The sequence below is a fragment of the Heterodontus francisci genome, chromosome 14, assembly GCF_036365525.1.
Source record: "Heterodontus francisci isolate sHetFra1 chromosome 14, sHetFra1.hap1, whole genome shotgun sequence".
In the NCBI taxonomy this organism is placed as follows: domain Eukaryota; kingdom Metazoa; phylum Chordata; class Chondrichthyes; order Heterodontiformes; family Heterodontidae; genus Heterodontus; species Heterodontus francisci.
Genome location: NC_090384.1, coordinates 65,947,365 through 65,963,137, shown reverse-complemented (window position 1 = coordinate 65,963,137; position 15,773 = coordinate 65,947,365). Strand labels below are relative to the sequence as shown.

The following is a 15,773-nucleotide window of genomic DNA, read 5'->3' as shown; positions in this document are numbered from 1 at the left end:
CTGTCGTTGGGTCAAAATCCTGGAACTCCCTTCCTAACGTTACTATGGGTGTACCTACCCCAAATGGACTGCAGCGGTTCAAGAAGGCAGCTCACCACCACCTCCTCAAGGGCAATTAGGGATGCGCAATAAATGCTGGCCTGGCCAGTGACGCCTACATCCCATGAATGAATTTTTTTTAAAAAGAAAAAATATGTGTTCTCCTGTGGTGATACTCATAGACAAAAAAACATTTGTGTTTCTGTATTTGCATGTCTGTCATTCTAAGTCTTTTTTCCCCTTTCTTTGCTCTTGTTTCCTGCTTTGCTTTCTGGCACTAAGCCCAGCCATAGTATAGGCCAGCACTCAAATTGTGCCTAAGCCATACAAATATCCTGGGTCAGGAAAGTTGTGGGATCTTTTTCTTCGTTCATAGTGTAGAATAGTAGAATATTTTTGCACAGATGGAAGTCATTCAGCCCTTCATACCTCTGCTGATCCTCTGGAAGAGCTATTCACTTGGTCCCAGGTTCATCTGAAATTGCTCTTACTGTTAAAATAAAATATTTAGTTCAGCTAAAATAGTTTAAAGAGGAATTTCAGATATATGTACTATGTGTTTGTGCACTAATGCCCCACAGTGTTATTTCTGGCCCTAAATTAGCTACTGAAGAAATCTCATTGTATTTTAAGCATGACTGTCTTGCAAACATGTTACTTTTATTTTCCTCTCAGAGGGTCGTTAATCTTTGGAATTCTCTACCCCAGAGAGCAGTGGAAGCTGGTTCATTGAATATATTCAAGGCTGAGCTAGACAGATTTTTGATCTACATGGGAGTAAAGGGTTATGGGGGTGCAGGCAGGAAAGTGCAGTTAAGGTCACAATCAGATCAGCCATGATATTCTTGAATGGTGGCAGGCTCGAGGATCCAAATGGCCTACTCCTGCTCGTGTTTCTTATGCTCTTATGTTCTTTTATGTTATGAAACTTTGAGAAAAGTAACTAAAAGCACATTTCACATATTCTGAGACAGCTAACACTGAAAACTATAAAATCTTGAATATGTGTTTTAAAGGTCTGTTACATTTAGATATCTCTCTTCACCATCCTTGCCCTCAGTGGAGACACCTCTCTGCGTGATGTCAGTCGGGGCTGACTGTTAAGTGGATGCAGATACAGTGATCCTTATGTTTATGCCACAGCACTTTAAACCAATCAATTTACAGCTAACATTTGAATGCCATTTTTACTGTCATGCCTTGTATGTTGTTTGCTCACCCAAGAGCAAAGGAAGCATGTGCACTGGAAAATAATGTTAAGAATTTTAACTTTGAATATTTGGATTTAATGAAAACCCATTACAAGTCTGAGTTTCAAAAGTATTTTATCTTTAGGTATTCATTTTGATTAATATTCTGACTGTTACTAATTGCATTCAAATAGCTCTAAATTTTAAATGAGGAATATATTATACACTTACAAATCAATGTAAAAAATAGTAAAACCTGGAGCAACATAAGTTCCATGCTATCAAGGTATAGACAGTTGCTTTGGTGGAAGGTGTGTCAAATTACTTAAGTGGGCTAAAGATACAGTGATTAGCTACCTTGACTACACTTCTTCTGCCACGCGTCCTGTATGGGGTCTATTCCATTCTCCCTCCTATCTGTACTGACCATGCCAAGTTCCATACCAGTTCTTCCAATATTCTTCCTTTTTCCTCAACTGAGGATTCCCTCCACCATGGTTGGCAGGGCCATCGATCATGTCTGTCCCATTCCCCACACTTCTGTCACCCATTCCCCTCCCTCCCAGAATCACAGTCAGGTTCCCCTGTCCTCATCGTGCACATCACCAGCCTCCACTGGATCAGCCTTCGCCATTTCCACTCCCTCCACATGATACCATCACCAAAGACATCCTTTCCTCCCCTTTCAACATTCCGAAGGGGCCATTCCCTCTGTGTCACCCTGGTCCACCCCTTAGTCACCAACATTCCCTCTCCTCCTTCTCAAACCTTCCTGTCCAAGTACAGGAGATGTAACGCCTGCCCTTTTACCTCCTCACTTCCCACCATTCAGGGCCCCAAACATCCCAAACAGCTGAAACAACAATTTAGTTGTACTTCTTTCAATTTAAAATGCTGTAGTCATTGCTTACGATGAGGGGAGACCAAATGCAGATTGTAAGACCACTTTGCAGAACACCTCCATTCAGTCCGCTGGCATGGCCCCGAGCTTAAGGTCCCCTGTCATTTTAATTCTCTGCCGCACTCCCACTCTGACCTCTCTGTCCTTGACCTCCGACAATTGAGCACCACAAAGCTCAATGTAAGCTTGAGGAACAGGATCTCATCTTTCGATTAGCACTTTACACCTTCCGGACTCAACATTGAGTTCAGAATTTCAGATCGTAACCGTTGTCCCCATTTTATTATACAGCTGTTGTTAATGATTCTGTTGTTCCCATTTACACCTCCTCTAGTCCCATCTTTTGTTTCTCTACTTGTCCCATTATTACTCACTTTTGTCATTTAATCTCCTGTGCCCCCTACCCTATCATACAATTTCTGTTTTGTTCTCTCCTCCCTCCCCACTTTCCCTGTCTCTGTACTTGCTTGAAACCTGTTACAACTCAAACTTTTTTCCAGTTCTGATGAAAGGTCGACCTGAAGCTTGGTTTCTCTCTCCATAGATGCTGCCAGTCCTGCTGCATATTTTCAGCATTTTCTGTTTTTATTTCAGATTTCCCGCATCTGCAGTAATTTGCTTTTGTGATCAGCTGGGTGGTTATTAATATTCTTCATTTTTGTACATCATAGCTTCAGATGATGGTGAACTTCCCACAAGTAGCACTTTGAAAGCTTCCGAAAAGTCAACTATGGAACAGTTGGTAGAGCGAGCGTGTTTCCGGGACTACCAGCGCCTGGGTCTGGGAACTATCAGTGCAAGCGCATCTCGTTCAAAGACAGAACACTTCAGGATAACTGCTGCCAATAGGATGTATTTACTATGCAGAAGGTTAGTACATTTATGTTGTCTTTACAGCTACAAGTCAATAGCTTGATCATGTCACAAGGACATTCTGTTGAACTGTCATTGCAGTCTCCTCACTAGCAGTGGAATGCTTAATCATTTAAATGTAGTCACAATGTTCCAATTAATGAATAGTTGGCAACAACAAACCTTTCACATAAACTTCATGCAAAGTTGAGACAGCTTCAAGTGGCACTTAAAGGGAAATTGAGACATGCACACGTCAATTTATCAAAGACTGTTTTTGGTCAGATAAATTAATAACTTCTGCGTAATTAATCATTTGAAGACGATAGTGGTATTTCTGTCCCAAAATCATTAACAGAACATGATCAATACATTTTGGATCATTTTAAGAATATTATCCACATGTGTGCATACTTAGCAGCAATGGTCACTAGGCAATGATCAGGAGTGGGAACCTGCAAATTATTTTTTGTTTATTTCTAACATCCCTAGCTTAAGGACACTGTGGCAGAATTAATTATCCAGAATACAGAAATTGTGTGTAATATTTTAATGAGTATTGTGGGAATATTATATTGTAGCAATAATGGAGACATGCCTCGAAAGGGGCAGGACTGGCTACTAAATATTCCTGGACACAATGGGCTGAAATTTATATTCCCGCCGCCGAAATCGGCGGCAAGGGAAAACAATGGCGCCTGCCCGTGCGGGCTGCACGTTGCGGAGTCGCTGTGATATTAAGCGCAGTGACTCATTTAAATAGCTGGGGCAGACTGCCTCCCTTCAATGACGTGGAGGGGGTGGGCTGTCCGTCCCCAGCAATGGCGTCAGCTCTCTGTGCACAGGCGTTATGCCATTTTTAAAGGGCTTCGAGCCCTGCCGTTCAATTTAAATATATAAAGATATATTAATTTTAAAAAATTTAATTAGTTTATCTTGCCCCTCTCCCACCCCCGCATAACCATAGAATGAATTACTTGCCCTCTTTTTTTCTCCCCCCGCCCCCCCCCCCCCGCAAAACACTTACCTTGTCCACTTGATCTTCCCCACCCTGCCCCACAATGTGCATAAACTTTATACTATAACCCTTCCCACCATCCCCTACAACAATGGTATGACTTTGACCCCCCACCCCCACCGCACTGACAAACTTAACTCCCTCCCACCCCCCACACCCCCATCCACCAATGTTCCACCTTGGTTCTCAGGATCCGAAGGCACGGGAGTGCCGGCCAGCAGCACGAAGACAGATGGCGGGAGTGTAAGGGTCCTTAATTCATTGATCTTAATTAATTTAAATATTTCAATGGGGCTCCAGTTGCCGAGCAGTAGGGGGGGACCGCCATGAGGCCTCACCGCTGCTTGCAATATCGGGCCCAGCCTTCCCTGCGTTGGGGTGCGTGGCGGCCCTCTCCCGGAGGCATTTTCCAGCCCCCACCCCACCACAACCCCTGACGTCAGAGGATGTGGAAAATTCAGCCCAATGTGTTCAGGAAAGATCGGGAAGGAAAGAAAGGAGGAGGGGTGACAGTATTGATTAGGGTGAAAAATACAGTGTTGGAAAGAGAGCATCCTAGAGGGGCCAAGAACAGAATCAACTTGGTTAAATCTAAGAAACAATAGAAGTGCCATCACACTAATGGGTGTACTCTTTAGGCCACCAACTAGTGGGAAAGCCTGAGAGGAACAAATTTGCAAGGAAATTCCCTTAGCGGAGAGGCCAATAACTAGGGGGCATAGATTTAAGGTAAAGGGCAGGAGGTTTAGAGGAGAGTTGAGGAAAACTTTTTTTCACCCAGAGGGTGGTTGGAATCTGGAACACGCTGCCTGAAAGGGTGGTAGAGGCAGGAACACTCATGACATTTAAGAAGTATTTAGATGAGCAATTGAAACGCCATAACATACAAGGCTACGGGCCAAGTGCGGGGGAGTGGGATTAGTTTTGGACGGGTGCTTGATGGTCGGCGCATGCATGTTGGGCCGAAGGGCCTGTTTCTGTGCTGTAAAACTCTTATGACTTTAAGTGCAAAAACTATAGCGTAGTTATGATGGAGAACTTTAATTGTCCTAATATAGACTGGGTTAATAGTAGTGTAAAGAGCAGAGAGGGTAAGAGTTTCTGAAGTGTGTTCAGCGGAATTTTCTGGATCAATATGTTTCTGACCCAACGAGGAAGGAGGCATTGCTTGATCTGGTCTGGGGAGTAAGGCATGTCAAGTGGATCAAATGTCAGTAGGGGAACATTTGGAGGACAGTGATCATACTATCATAAGGATTAGGTTAGCTATGGAAAAGGACAAGAAGCAGTCTAGAGTGAAAATAATAAATTTGGGAGGGCCAATTTCAATGGTGTGAGAACAGATGTGACCCAAGTAAATTGGAATCATAGATTGGCAGGCAAAACTGTAAGGGAACAATGGGCTGCCTTTAAAGAGAAGGCGGTTCAGGTACAGTCAAGGTACATTTCCACGACAGAGAAATGTGGGCCAAACAAAGTCAGAGCTCCCTGGATGACAAAGGAGATAGAGAGTGTGATAGAGCAGAAAAAGGATGCATATGACAGATGTCAGGTTGATAATAAAAGTGAGAACCACGCTGAATGCAGAAAGTTCAGAGGGGAAGTGAAATAAGAGAAGCAAAGAGACTTGCAGCCAACATAAAAGGGAATGCAAAAGTCCAAAATAACAGGCGATATTAAATAGGCTGGCTATACTTAAAGTTGATGTACCAGGACTGGATGAGCTGCATCCGAGGATGCTGAGAAAACTAAGTGTGGAAATTGCAGCGTCACTGGCCATAATCTTCCAATCCTCCTCAGATACAGGGTGGGGGTGGTGCCAGAGGACTGAAGAATTGCAGATATTACATAGCAGTTCAAAAAAAGGGTGTAAGGATAGGCACAGCAACTACAGGCTAGTCAATTTAACCTTGGTGGTGGGAAACCTTTTAGAAGCGATAATCCAGGGCAAAATGAAGTCCCTTGAACAAATGTGGATTAAATAAGGAAAGCCAGCATGGATTTGTTAAAGGTAAAACGTGTTTCGCTAACGTAATTGAATTTTTTGATGAGGTAGCAGAGAGGGTTGATAGGGTAATGCAGTTAATATGGTGGACATGGACTTCCAAAAGGCATTTGATAAAGTGCCACATTAAAAGGCTTGTCAGCAAAATGGAAGCCCATGAAATAAAAGGGACAATGGCAGCATGGATACAAAGTTGGCTGACTGTCTGGAAACGGAGAGCAGTGGTGAATGGTTGTTTTTTGGACTGAAGGAAGGTATACAGTGAGGCTCCCCAGAGATTACGACGATACATACATACAAATTAAGAGCAGAAGTAGACCACTCGGCCCCTCAAGCCTCTTCCACCATTCAACACGATCATGGCTAATCTGATTGTAACCTCAACGCCACATTCCCACCTACCCCGGATAACCTTTCACAACCTTGCTTATCAAGCATCTATCTACCTCTGCCTTAAAAATATGCAAAGACTCTGCTTCCACCACCTTTTGAGAAAGAGAATTCCAAAGACTCGCGACCCGCTGAGAGAGAAAAATTCTCCTCATCTCTGTCTTAAATGGGCGACCCCTTATTTTTAAACCATGTCCTCTAGTTCTAGATTCTCCCACAAGAGGAAACATCCTTTCCGCATCCACCCTGTTAAGACCCCTCAGGATCTTATATGTTTCAATTAAGTCACCTCTTACTCTTCTAAACTCCAGCAGATACACGCCTAACCTGTCCAACCTTTCCTCATAAGACAACCCACCCGCCTGTTAGTCTAGTAAATCTTCTCTGAACTGCTTCCAACACATTTACATCCTTCCTTAAATAACGAGGCTAATACTGTACACAGTGCTCCAGATGTTGCCTCACCAATGCCCTGTACAGCTGAAGCATAACCACCCTACTTGTGTATTCAATTCCCCTCGCAATAAACAATAACATTCTATTAGCTTTCCTCATTATTTGCTGTACCTGCATACTAACTTTTTGTGATTCATGTGCTAGGACACCCAGCTCCCTCTGCATGTCAGAACTCTGCAATCTCTCTCCATTTCGATAATATGCTTCTTCTTTATTCTTGCTGCCGAAATGGACAATTTCACATTTTTCCACATTGTACTCCATTTGCCAGAATTTTGCCCACTCACTTAACCTGTCTATATCCCTTTGTAGCCTCCTTATATCCTCTTCACAACTTACTTTCCTACCTATCTTTGTGTCATCAGCAAATTTAACAACCATACCTTTGGTCCCTTCATCCAAGTCATTTATATAAATTGTAAAAAGGTTGAGGCCCCAGGACTGAACCCTGTGGCACACCACTCATTACATCTTGCCAACCAGAAAATGACCCATTTATGCCTACTGTCTGTTTCCTGTTAGCTAGCCAATCTTCTATCCATGCCAATATGTTACCCCCTACACCATGAGCTTTTATTTTTCACAATAATCTTTATTGTGGCACCTTATCAAATGCCTTCTGGAAATCTAAGTATAGTACATCCACCAGTTCCCCTTTATCCGCAGCACGTTACTTCTTCAAAGAACTCCAATAAATTGGTTAAACATGATTTCCCTTTCACAAAAACACTGACTCTGCCTAATTACCTTGAATTTTTCTAAGTGCCCTGCTATAACGTCTTTAATAATATCTTCTAACATTTTTCTAATGACAGATGTTAAGCTAACTGGCCTGTTGTTTCCTGCTTTCTGTCTCCCTCCCTTTTTGAATAAAGGAGTTACTTTGGCTATTTTCCAATCTAATGGAACCTTTCCCGAATCTAAGGAATTTTGGAAAATTAAAACCAACACATCAACTGTCTCACTCGCCACTTCTTTTCAGACCCTAGGATGAAGTTCATCAGGACCCAGGGACTTGTCAGCCCACAGCTCCAACAATTTGCCCAGTACCATTTCCCTGGTGATTGTAATTTTCTTGAGTCCCTCCCTCCCTTCCATTTCCTGATTTACAGCTATATCTGGGATGTTACTTGTATCCTCTATAGTGAAGACCGATACAAATTACCTGTTCCATTCATCTGCTATCTCCTTACTTTCCATTATTAATTCCCCAGACTCACTTTCTATAGGACCGATGTTCACTTTGTTAGCTTTTCTTTTTAAAATATCTATAGAAATTCTTACTATCCGTTTTTACCTGCCACCCATCTTTGCGCAATTGTATGCTTTTTCTTTAAGTTTGATACTATCTTTAACTTTTTAAGTTAACCATGGGTGATGGATCCTCTTCTTGGAATTTTTCTTTCTAGTTGGAATGTATTTATTCCTTGTATTCTGAAATATCCCCTTAAATGCCTGCCACTGCATCTCTATTGACCTATCACTTAACCTAATTTGTCACTTCACTTTAGCTAGCTCTGCTTTCATTCCCTCATAATTGCCTTTATTTAATTTTAAAATACTAGTCTTAGACCCACTCTTCTCTCCCTCAAACTGAATGTAAAATTCAATCATATTATGATCGCTGCTGCCTCAGGGCACCTTCACTATGATTGGTACTATGTCCGCTGTTTTTCTTGATCTGTATTATGACTTAGACTTAGGTGTGCAGGGGACAACGTCAAAATCTGCAGAAGACACAAAACTTGTAAGTATTGTGAACTGCAAGGAGGATATTGATGGACTTCAGGAGGCCATAGACAGGAGGATGGAATGGGCGGAAACCTGGCAGATGAAATTTAATGCAGAGAACTGTGAAGTGATATATTTTGGTAGGAAGAATGAGGCGAGGCAATATAAAATAAAGGGTACAATTCTAAAGGGGGTGCAGGAGCAGAGAGAACTGAGGGTATATGTGCACAAATCGTTGAAGGTGGCAAGGCAGGTTGAGAAAGTGGTTAAAAAAGCATTGGGATCCTGGGCTTTATAAATCGGGGCATAGAGTACAAAAGCAAGGAAGTTACGGTGAACCTTTTTAAAACACTGGTTCGACCTCAACTGGAATATTGTGTCCAATTCTGGAGACCTAATTTTAGTGAGGATGTAAAGACATTAGAAAGGGTGCAGAAAAGATTTACAAGCATGGTTCAAGAGATGAAATCAGCGGCGCAGTGGTTAGCACTGCAGCCTCACAGCTCCAGCGACCCGGGTTCAATTCTGGGTACTGCCTGTGTGGAGTTTGCAAGTTCTCCCTGTGTCTGCGTGGGTTTCCTCCGGGTGCTCCGGTTTCCTCCCACAAGCCAAAAGACTTGCAGGTTGGTAGGTAAATTGGCCATTATAAATTGCCCCTAGTATAGGTAGGTGGTAGGGATATATAGGGACAGGTGGGGATGTGGTAGGAATATGGGATTAGTGTAGGATTAGTATAAATGAGTGGTTGATGGTCGGCACAGACTCGGTGGGCCGAAGGGCCTGTTTCAGTGCTTTATTTCTAAACTAAACTAAACTTAATGGGGTTAGTTTATTTGTACTCACTGTTACAGCCAGGTGAGGAGGGTGTCTCTTGCCCTTCCTTTTATTTGACCGCAACAAGGTTTATTCCTTTTTTGTGCTGACCACCTCAGTGAGTGTTTTACCTTTTTCCTTTAATGTGCTTGTGAAAGATGCAATCGGACAGGTTTTCTTGAGTTTAAACAAGAAAGAGGTAAGTTTATTATCCTTAATACTCTAACCCTGATTTAAAAATAATTAAAAGTACGTTATACATTCACATACACATTCACACGAGAATCTCACGCACGCAAATAGATTACAGAGGGAAAAATGGATTTGGTGGTTGGATTAAAGTCCAAAATAAATGGAACTTAAATTCACAGTCTGAGGTTGGATGATTTGCTGGAGTTGTATTCTTGAAGTCTTGGCTGGTCAAACTGCACTTTGTGGCTGGCCTGATTTGCTCAGGGTTTTCAAAGGCAGAATTGTAGTTGGCTCTCTTCCCCTTGTCTCTTGCTGGAGCAGTCTGTAGGCCTGGCTACACGCAGCTTTCTCTGCTGCTGCACACTCCGTTACTGCTTATCCTCTTTGTCCAAGGGGGAAAAAAAAGCTTCCCCCGAGTTGGACAGACAATCCATCTTCAGGCTTTCTGGACCTTCTAATGAAATTCAAGATTAGGAATTGGCGCCACAGGATGCTAATTTACACTTGGAAGGGGTTTGCTCTTTCAAAGTCAATATGTTAGGATTGCCTTGACTGCTAATGAAGCCATTTTAGATTATTCAATCATTTACAGCAAGCTGTTGTCCTGGGTCCATGCTGTTCAAACCTTTATTGAATATGAAAAGGTGTTTCAGATGCAAATTATAGTGGTCATCTTGGCTGCTAGTTATTTAAAAAATTTAACTGCAAGATTTTCTCCATTAAAAATCTAATGTAAGTTTCCAACTGATTAAATTAATATTTTTCATTTGGCATATAGGGTTTTCTTGACACCACGATTACAGATTTAAAATGGGCATAGATTTAAAATGATTACAGAAAAATTTAAATGATTCCAGATTTAACAGGTTGTGAAAGAAAAACTAATAAATAAAAATAAAACTGCTTTGATACTGTACTCTCAGCAAATAAATGCTTCAACAATATCTAAAATCAGAATGCTCAAATATGTTACCAGTAATTAGTCATACAGTCTCCTTACGACACCTCTCAGGATCCCACCTCTTGACTGCAGTAGTGGTGTCTGCTGTGTTCCATCTTTTATACCCCTGTTCAGGGTGGACCTGGATTACTATATCGACAGGGTCATACCATCCTTTGAGCCTTCTCTTCAATTCCCAATCATATTCTGAGCTTTTTGTTTAAGCCATAGGCTTTGAACTTGCACAGAAAGTTGTCCATCTTTCTTTAGTTTTCTTTCAGTAATTTTCCATCATGTAAAGCCCATTGTAGTCAACCTTCGAGATAAAGATGTTTGTAGAATTTGTTATAACACTAGGCCCCATCTTATCTAAGTTGTACAGTCTCCAAGGTCTATTACTCATAAATCCAAATACCAATGCCTCTATTCACCTACTGTTCCTTCCCAGTAGCATTTGTTTAATTTCATTGCCTTACCATAGCTCAATAAGTTTAATTTTAAAAGATTGTAAAACAAGCATTTTTTCCAACAGCACTGCATCCGGCTTCCCAAGGCATGCTGGTTGAATGTCAGGCTAAAAACTGTCAATTTGCTTCTTTTCCTTACAACCTTGTAAGAATTGATTCACACAGCTCTGTATTTACTTGTAAGTTGTGTAACCTGAGGTCTATCAATGTGACCTGAACCATGTATATTAATCCAGTCTTCCAAATGCAGATTGAGCAAATGCTTGGTGAGACAATGCCTAATGTGAATTTGTAAGCTGTTTTATTTCACAGTAAGGTGAATAAACAGTGAGCATTATAATTGGGCTCATTTAATTACAACAGTAAATTTGGCTTCATGCTTCATGCTGTTATGAACAGGTGGTAAAGGGTGTGGGTGGTTCCCACTGATTAGCTCCCAACTGACTGCAGTCGTGTTTTGTTTAAAAAGATGAGTTAGCCCCTGAGTGTTTTTAGAGCCAATGACAGGTTTTCTCATAGGTTAAACAAAAGATAGCTCTTTATATTTTACACAATTCCGGAAATAGTCGCAACCTCACCCACACACACATTCATTCTCTCTCTTGCTCTCTCTCACACACACACACACACGAATAGACACATAGAGAAGGGTAGGATGCAGTTCAAAGTGAGGTAGGTGTTCGTGGCTTACGGTGAACCTGTTCAATTTTCTCAGAAGGACAGTCTCTTTTAAAGGTGTAGGCTGGGTGTTTGTAGTCTTGAGCTTGTTGATGTTGTCAGGCAAGCCCCCCACCTGCCAAGAATGAGGAAAATTAATTTTGCCACATGAACATTGATTTTAAACTGCTGATGGTGAAGAAAGAACTTGCTTTAAAAAAGAATTGGAGACTTTAGCTGGAGAGAGACATAAGAATATCAACAGATCAGTACTTCAAAGGAGCTATTCCCTGCTTCAATTTAAACCACAATGGACTTTTGATTACAAGACGTTGAAGGTGGAAATGCTAGCATTCCAGGTTAACTACTAAGATGGCCGATTACACAAACAGACGTAGCCAGTTTAGTCACATGACTGACTGTAGGAGTTTTTTGAATTTGAACTTCCAACAGGAAGTTTGAACTCAGAAGGCTGTTAGCTCCTGGACTGAGAACACCACTCTCCTGTCTGCTCTCATCTCGCTCTCACCAGCTTCAGAAACGATTGAAGACATATGAACCCCAAGAGAGAAAAGTCTCCTACAGTGAACAAGGTTTAAGAAGAATACTGGGCCCTAACGAAAAGCAAGACTACCTACAATCAAGGACCCTACAGCGAGCTCGAAGCACCGTAAAAAAAAAAAACCTTTTCAGAGATTGCGTCAAACCTCCATTTTATTTTTCTTCTCTTTTCAGTCTCTGTTTGCATGTGCGTATCGCGTGTGCATGCTAGCGTGGGCGCGTTGTATATCCGTAGACGTTAATCGTATTAGAGTTTAAGGTTTAATAAGTTTCACTTTTCTACTTTAAACCTAAAGAAAGCCTGTTTGTGCTCATTTCTTTGCCTTATAATTGGAAAGCTGTCAACAAGGATTCACAAAGGGGGAGCTCAAAACACAGTGTGTTTAAAATTAAACCCTGTTATAATAATACCAGGTGAAGACAGCAAAAGATCCCTAGACAACTTTCTCACCTGGACGTAACAAGGTGTTGTAGATTTCTGGTGGGGGGTTAGGACTTCAGACTGGAGATGATAGCTCACTTTCTGTTCTCCACTGCAGCAAGTTGAAGTATAAAATTAGCAGTGGGGCTCCTTCCTTGCCTGGCTGGACTGCTTTCCACAGCCACTAGCTGGACTGCCTTTTGTGATGTTGTGATCTTTCCTTCTCTCTCCAGGGGTTGCCTTTTAAGGTAAAAATTAATCACAGTAGCATTTCTGTTATTTGACATGTGGCCTTCTCCCTTGGTGTGACCACACAATGGACCAGGATGTGGAATCCATGGCTATCTATGGATGTCTGGATGGGTACTATTCTGTTATGATGTGGCTACCTCACACCTTCTTTGTCTCAGAAGAAAACCATTCAATTCAGAAATGTCCCTTGATGGTTTCAGGATGGGTATAGTTAACACCTTTTTGAATTCACAGGCCAAGTCATCTGACCTTTGGAGAATCTTTGCTGCACATTGTCCACTTTTTAAAGGGAAAAGTCAATTTCAAGGAGTCCGCATTGAATAACGTTTGTATCTTAAAAGTTAGGAATATGATATGTCTTTACTGGGCATGACAATGTAATATATGTTGTTACGGCGAGGTGAGAGGGTTCCCTCTCAGCCTTTGCCTGGTAACAGGGTTTAATTTTTGAAACACCGTGTTTTTAGCTCCCCCTTAGTGAATCCTTGTTCACTGCTCCAATTATAAGGCAAAGAAATCAAGCAGGTTTCCTTAGATTTAAACATGAAAGGTAGAAGTTTATTGATCTTAAACTCTAATCTGGTTAACAACAACGAATATGCGATGCGACCACGCTTGCATGCATACGCAGTGGTTAGCACCGCAGCCTCACAGCTCCAGGGACCCAGGTTCGATTCTGGGTACTGCCTGTGAGGAGTTTGCAAGTTCTCCCTGTGACCGCATGGGTTTTCGCCGGGTGCTCCGGTTTCCTCCCACAGCCAAAGACTTGCAGGTGATAGGTAAATTGGCCATTGTAAATTGCCCCTAGTGTAGGTTGGTGGTAGGAAATATGGGATTACTGTAGGGTTAGTATAAATGGGTGGCTGTTGGTCGGCACAGACTCGGAGGGCCTGTTTCAGTGCTGTATCTCTAAATAAATAAAAATAAATAAATAATAAACACACGCAGATAGAGACAGAAAAAATAAAAGGGAAAAGTTTGAGGCAATATCTGGTAATTACAGTCCTTTAAGTTCACTGTGGAGTCTTTGGTTGCCGTTAAGTCTTGCAATTCGTTGAGGCCCAGTTCATGCTTCAGCTTGTTCTGATGTAGGAGCCTTTTCTCTCTTGAGGTTTAATTTTTGAAACACCGTATTTTTAGCTCCCCCTTAGTGAATCCTTGTTCACTGCTCCAATTGTAAGGCAAAGAAATCAAACAGGTTTCCTTAGATTTAAACGAGAAAGGTAGAAGTTTATTGATCTTAAACTCTAATCCGATTAACAACAAGGAATATGCGATGCGACCACGCTTGCATGCATACGCAGTGGTTAGCACCGCAGCCTCACAGCTCCAGGGACCCAGGTTCAATTCTGGGTACTGCCTGTGCGGAGTTTACCGTGTCTTCCGTGGGTCCAGTGACTTGGGAGAAAGTGAGAGAGAGAAAGACAGCCAGGTGAGAGACCTGCTTGTTTCAGCTTCAGTTTCAAAGAGCCTTCCGAATTCAAATTGTCCTGTGGCTAGTTCAAAAAATCCTAGACCAGCCAGCTAGTCATGTGACCAGCTGGTTTAACCAGTCCTGCCTCTGGATTGTATCATCTTAGCAGGGCATGGAATGCGCTTCCTTGCTTTCAGTGTCTGGTGATCAAAATTAATTTGGGGTTAATTGGAGCAGGGAACAGTCCTTTTTTTTCTCCAAGCACTGTCTGTTCGTATGCAAATATTTTTCCCCAAGTGTCATGATTTTTTAACAAGTTCTTTCTTCACTCCAGCAACAGTTTAAAATCATTGTTCATATGACAAAATTAATATGCCTCATTCTTGGCAGGTGGGGTCTGCATGACGCCTCCAGACCCAGTGGAATGAAATGCAATTTTTAAAAAAAAATAGCATTTCATTAAAAGGGAGTAGAGAGAGAACACACATATGAATCCCATTCATTCAGGACCCTAACAATTCTTACAGCCTGTCTTTTCTTGGTGGCCATGCTGCTGTTAGCAGCCCTTTCTGGCGTCCCAATAAACATGTGGTTTTTGGGCAGTTCTTTTAGTTTGCACATTTTCATGACTGTCTAAGGGGACTTTGTTCTTGTTGAGGTCTGCAGAGGGGTGGGGGGTGGGGGGCAGCAGGTGGAGGTTAGGTTTAATTAGTCTGAGGTTGGAGTTCTGTTCGGGGTGGCGGTAGTGGGCGGTTCCAGTTGGATCTCTCTTTTAGTGCCTTGATGAGTCATACAAGGGCTTTTCACCTCAGGGGATTGCTGGTTCCCTTATTCTCTGACTGTGGGGGAGGATTCTTGGCTAATCTTCCTTATGTCCTGTAGGGCACTCCTGTTTGCAGGCATTTGTCCACATTCTACTGCACTCCCCTGCGGCACTTCGATTAGGTGAGACATCACCCTCACAGTTTCTCTGCCCTCTTGAGGACTTTCTTTGTCTCCGCAGGTGCCTGTAAATGCTGTTAGCAACTCTGGTGGGGTGCTTCTAGTGTCTGCAGTTACATAGGAGGATGTAGGGTCTAACTTTTCAAATATTTTGTGGTTGGCTAACCGGACAGTCAGGGTTTCCATTTGGGATTTCTCCCAGACTACGTTTAACCTGCCCTCTTGGTCCCTTTTTCCCCGTTCCCTTCTAACCTGTTGCCAGCCATATGCCTGGCTGTCCCCTTTTGTTCTCAGCAGGGGTCCCTTACAGTTCACCAGCCCTCTGCTGGAGGGTCCTCCAAACACTGATACAGGATTTAGGGGTGCAGTTTTCACTAAGTTGGGGTTTCCCCTCAACCTGGCCTAAGTGGCAACACCTACAGTACTCCACCACATTTTTGTGACGTTTTCGCCAGTCAAACAGCTGTCTTATGTGGGCTTCGGTTTTTTGTATACCGACATGTACAGCCACTGCAATCTCATGGGCCATTCT

General features: G+C 42.3%; 1 protein-coding gene across 2 annotated transcripts in view; it reads left to right on the top strand.

Annotated features, from left to right (window-relative positions):
• The window catches only part of sbf2 (SET binding factor 2), a 743,327-nt gene that overhangs the window by 636,886 nt on the left and 90,668 nt on the right, over positions 1-15,773 (top strand). For both annotated transcript variants that reach the window (XM_068046388.1, XM_068046387.1), the window contains exon 26: positions 2,802-3,000. In XM_068046388.1, coding sequence (XP_067902489.1) covers positions 2,802-3,000 — 199 coding nt within the window. The remainder of the gene's footprint in view (positions 1-2,801; positions 3,001-15,773) is intronic.